This window comes from Malurus melanocephalus, unplaced genomic scaffold (genome assembly GCF_030028575.1).
Source record: "Malurus melanocephalus ecotype Western Australia unplaced genomic scaffold, MMel_1.1 scaffold_621, whole genome shotgun sequence".
Classification (NCBI taxonomy): Eukaryota; Metazoa; Chordata; class Aves; order Passeriformes; family Maluridae; genus Malurus; species Malurus melanocephalus.
The window spans coordinates 328,923-334,111 of record NW_026623853.1 but is presented as its reverse complement, the minus strand read 5'-3'; the positions used below and the strand labels follow the sequence as shown (position 1 = coordinate 334,111).

General features: G+C 49.1%; 1 protein-coding gene across 2 annotated transcripts; it reads left to right on the top strand.

Moving 5' to 3' along the window:
* The first annotated feature begins 10 nt into the window (after window positions 1-10).
* Window positions 11-5,175, top strand: BHLHA15 (basic helix-loop-helix family member a15). 2 transcript variants are annotated; one of them, XM_057383294.1, is made up of 2 exons: window positions 11-197; window positions 3,722-5,175. In XM_057383294.1, the coding sequence occupies exon 2, from the start codon at window positions 3,758-3,760 to the stop codon at window positions 4,256-4,258; it is 501 nt and encodes a 166-aa protein (XP_057239277.1). In that variant the 5' UTR covers window positions 11-197; window positions 3,722-3,757; the 3' UTR covers window positions 4,259-5,175. The 2 variants fall into 2 exon arrangements, with proteins under 2 accessions (XP_057239277.1, XP_057239276.1); XM_057383293.1 differs by lacking the exon at window positions 11-197 and adding an exon at window positions 1,542-1,745.
* The last annotated feature ends 14 nt before the right edge of the window (window positions 5,176-5,189 follow it).

Genomic DNA, 5,189 nt, shown 5'->3' with positions numbered 1-5,189 from the left:
TATTTATAATCTCTTTGTCTGTTTGTTCATTTTTAAACAGATGCCAGCAGTGTAGTTCCAGTGTAAGATACATTTATTAGTGTCCTGAGGTTGAGAAAGTTCCAAAAGCTCAGAGCCACAGTTCCAGCAGATGARTCCACGCTAAATAGTGTAGTCAGCTTTAATTTCTTCCAGTGTCAGCCTTGTGGAAATTTCAGGTAAAGTGTGTCATAGAGAGGTAATAATTAAAACTGCAACAGGTAATTCTGACTABTGAATATTGCTTTTAATCATAGAGTTAAAGATCTGTGGGAAGAATGGGGATTTGAAATGTGTAAGCTCAGAAAACAGGTTAATGATGCTTTTTCAGTGCTCATTGAAYTTCTTTCTAGAAGACTTCCTTGTGTTTTTCACTCTAACTGCATGTKCTGAATGGACCAAAGATCACCAGGTAAAGAAAGGTAGTACTGGTGTATACTGGGAGCTCCTTTGGTGAGACACTGGGGACACTGGGGCTGTTCCAGGCTGGGCACTCGGTGAGGCAGGAGGACAGTGCTGGTTCTCTGTTTGGGTTGGGATGGCTCAGGGCACTGCTGGTTTTCCCTGTTAGGTTCAGGATGGCTCATGGCACTGCTGGTTTTCTCTGTTAGGTTCAGGATGGCTCAGGGCACTGCTGGTTTTCCCCGTTAGGGTCAGGATGGCTCAGGACACTGCTGATTTTCTCTGTTAGGTTCAGGATGGCTCAGGGCACTCCTGGTTTTCCCTGTTAGGTTCAGGATGGCTCAGGACACTGCTGGTTCTCCCATTAGGGTCGGGATGGCTCAGGGCACTGCTGGTTTGCCCCATTAGGTTCAGGATGGCTCAGGACATCCCTGCTGTGTTGAGGGAAGCTCTTGTGGAAGCCCCCACCTCACATCGCAGCTGTTGGGTCCCAGCACCTGTTGTGACCTGGGAATGAGCAACTGATATCAAAATGACTTAACTTCATTAGGTAAAATATAACTACTGGGCTGAAATTTGACCGAGGCAGTGGTCATTAATGACAACAGATGTAAAAGATCCCATGGCACTAAAYTGGTCACCTTATATAGAACTTATTATCAAAGAATTTGAGAACTTAGGAGCAGCAGCGTTCCTTGCAAGGGGTGGCAGTGCCGTGTCTGTGGGACTTTCACACGGGTGCTGTGACAGCTCACGGAGCAGAGCCGAGACAGACTCTGTGCTGCTGCACCCGGGACAYTGCAGCGGCTGCAGGAGGCTCTGGGTGCCCCCTGTGCGGTGCCAGAGCTCTGTGAGGCGGTGGCGGTGACAGTGGCACTGCTGCAGTGCCGCCGAGTGCTGCTGCCCCGTGTCACCGGTGTCACCGGCAGCCCGCGGTGCGGTGCGGTGCGGGGTGCCCGGTGCGGTGCGGGGTGCCCGGTGCGGTGCGGGGTGCCCTGCCCGGCCCTGCCCGGCCCGGTGCGGTGCCTGCCCGCGGTTCGGAGCGCTCGGAGCGGAGCTGCCGGGCCCGCCCCCGCCGCTAAAGCCACGTGTCGGGGCAGCACCGCCACCTGCGGCCGCCTCCGCCCGCGGGCTCGGGGCAGCGCCTGCCCGGCGCTCCTCAGGCCGGGGCAGCCCGGGGCCCCTCTGACAGAGCCTCCCTCAGCCGAGGACGCGCAGCCTGCCCTCCGTGTTCCCCTCACAGCCGTGCTGCTGTTCGTGGCTGCCCCTGGCTCTCCGCCGCCTTGCCCCTCGGGCCCAGGCGCCTTCTCAGCGCTGGTGCAGTGGTAAGTCACAGAGGAGGGATGGCAGCCCTGCTAGCCGGCTGCAGAGGCTGTTAAAGGTGTTGGTATCTGGCTGCTCTCTCTCTCTCTCCGAATTCTCTTGACCACTCCAGTCTGTTGCTCCTGATCCCCCCACAATCTATTTGTCTTCCAAGCTGAATCTGCTCCTTGCACACTCGCACCACCTCTCTGGAGCTCCCCTCAGCTCAGCTGGGTCTCTGTAAGGTTGCTTCTCTGGGTTCTAGCAGTGGCAGTCTGACAGCAACGCTCTGCCAGCTCAGCACTTCGTTATCCCAAGATACCAAATTGCTTTTGCCCAGCCTGGAGTTTTAAAGGCTACTTTGCTTCCACAGTTTGAAGTTTCCTTTCCCTTGGATCTTCTTCCACCTTTCTCTCCTGGCTGCCTCCTTGACCCTGCTCTTCACCAAGTCCTGTGAGCTGTTTTCTTCCAAACAGCAGCTCTCCCCAGCAGCGCTCTGTGCTGGGCTGGGGAAGCTCCTTCTCCACTGCTCTGTGCCGCAGTTGTGCCTTTTCTGCCAAGAGAGTTACACAAAGAGTCCAGAACAARCCCAATGCTTCCCCTTGGACCTGTTTTCTCACTGAAGATACTTGTGTATCTCCAGCATTTTTTAGGCTCCCCCAGCACAAGCTGATTGCTGCTTGGTGCAGTCTCACAGCTGTCATCACCTGAGTGCTGCCCTGACCCAGCTGCTTTGTGAATTCCTGTCCTGGTGGGTAAAGTTTCCTCTCAGGCAGTGAGGAAGCTGGGGATGGCCAGGATGCCCTCACAGGCAGAGAACTGAGTCACTGTGCAAGCCCAGCAGCTGAACATGGCTCTGAAGAAATGCAAAACGAGACAGGAGGTGCTATTTATTCACCACAGCACAGCCAGGAACTGCCACCACCTGCTCCAGCCACGGTTCAYGTCTTGTACCGGGACAGTCTCACATCTGGAGCTAGGCCTGGGTTCCTTTTTTCTTCATTTTTTATTGGCTCACCAACTCTCAAACTGCTCCTACAGTATAGTATTCAAATAGACAATATAGACAATATAGACATTCAAATGTATTTTGTTTAGGTCAAACCTTTTTATGAGTACATGAACTTGGAAGCCCATGGAAGGAACGTATTTTGGGAATTCCTTGGTAACACTGATCATTGCTGTTAGAGGCAGGCTTGCTGTTTGAGGCTGTTTTCAGATATAGTGTGGGCACAGAATCTGAGCTGAGGGGGGTAAAATGTCACTGCTGTCATCTAATGCAGAGGAAGGAACATTGCTGTGTCTTTTGGATAACCTGGAGACTAGACTGCTCTGTTGCTGTTGATCCTGGGGCAGTAACTGTAATTAAGCCCTGCWGTTATTGGATTGTTGTTGGAAGAGAGAAGTGGTTTTTTTTTTTCTGTGTGTGCACGGTGGGGACTAGCCCAGAACACAGAAAYGCTGCAGCTGCAAACACGTGGCTGGCTCAGAGCTTCTCCCTCAGCGTGTGCCATGTTTCCCTCTAGTGGACTCCTCACATGGTGGAAACCTGTGCCTACAAAAACCAATTACCAGCAGTTCAAGGAGAAATTACTATGAATAAGAGCCTGAGGGGTCTGTCTAATACTCCACCATAAGCCAGTGTATGCACACTGAAGTGGTGCATGGTTTTATTATCATGGGGTAGTGAGGAGACAGCAGGAGTGTATGAGATCAAACACCAGAGGTGATCTGTTAGCAAACCTGCCTGCTGTACTCAGTGCAGTTTGATGTGGTTCATTGTCTACAGAAGGACTGCATCAGCTTGGAGTCCATTTTCCCTTATGTGATAAAGGAAAAATCTCTCTACTGTGAGGCCTGTTTCTAAGAAGGTAGAGGCATCTGTTTTTCACCAGTTGGCAATTCCACTGCATCTTTGCTTCACTGCTTCCATTTGCCTGCCCTCTGCTCCCTCTGCRAGCTCTCCTCCCAGCTGAGTATTGGTGTTATGTTTTTACAGCACGTTGATGGTTAATAGCAGTACACCCAACAAAACATGAAGACTAAAACCAAAGGAAAGAAGCCAAGGCAAACCGTTGATAAAGAAACATTTTCCGAAGAGCCGGCAATGAGGAAAAAGGAACTGGTGAAATGTTTGCGACACAAAGAAAGGAGGAATGGGGGAAACAAGGAGAGCAGCAAGATGCCCACAGGCAGAGCCAAGCGTCCTTGGAGCAGTAAGGACAGGCTTTTGAGGAGACTGGAGAGCAACGAGCGYGAGAGGCAGAGGATGCACAAACTCAACAACGCCTTCCAGGCTTTGCGCGAGGTGATCCCTCACGTCAGAGCTGAGAACAAGCTCTCCAAAATAGAGACCCTCACGCTGGCCAAAAATTACATTAAATCCTTGACCTCCATCATACTCAATATGTCCAACGGACACTTTCCAGCAGTAGAAGGGATGGGGGGAGCCTGGGGGTCCAAACTGTACCAGCATTATCAACAGCAACATGGGGAGGGTGACCATGAGGATCATCTGCAGAAATATTCCACATAGATTCSTAACTTCAGCCAAAACACCAACCCCCAGCTGCTACTGTGATTGTTTTTCCTTCTTACAGCATTATACATCATTACCTAGAAGTTTAAAGAGATTATTTTTGTCTCTGGTCTCCCCTAATTTTTTTCTTAACAAGACAACCACTCATTGCTGTAGTTTATATGGCACATTCAAAAAAATATCTTAAACCATCAGAATTTTTTGGAGCATAATGAATGTATTTGTGTGGTGTGCCAGGGTCTGGAAACCTATCCTATAACACTGCAGTTGASTTGAAAATAGCCATTTAGTAGCTTCTGAAAATTGCCCTCCCTGGAGTAGTGAGTTGAGCYTTTCAGGTCTGTGTCACCTGAGTTGTCTGGAGTTTTTTGAGATCTTGGCTGTAGCTCTGYTCACCTTTCAGGGACTCATCTGCTGTGCTCCAGAGAAGATTAAAATTGATGACAGCATTTGACTGACTGGGTGACTGAAGGGGCACGTATGGGAAATCAGTCACCAAATCTGAATATTTATCTTGGTATTTAACTTCTATGGATCTGCTCTCATAATTTTAAACTTTGCAAGGCATAAAATCATCCATTGATRCAAACATCTGCAAAGCTTTCTTAGATTGTAAACTCTCCAGAGTAAGGACAGTTCTGATCCTTGTTTCCAGAGCATCTGGCCTCATGAAGGTTTTCTTTAGTGGCTGTCTGGGTGCCATTGTAATACAAACAATAAATAGGAGACAAATTATTTACTTCTGCCAAAACAACGATAAAAATGCTTTAGCATAGTCTTAAGTTGGACAATGATCTGGCCAATTTAAATTATTTGCTTTTGAAGCCTGTGATTTGATCAGGTTCTTTCTGCGTTAGTGTTAGATTCTGACAGCATAAAACAATAAATGAAGCAGAACATCTTCAAAAAGGTAAATGAGCTTTTTTTT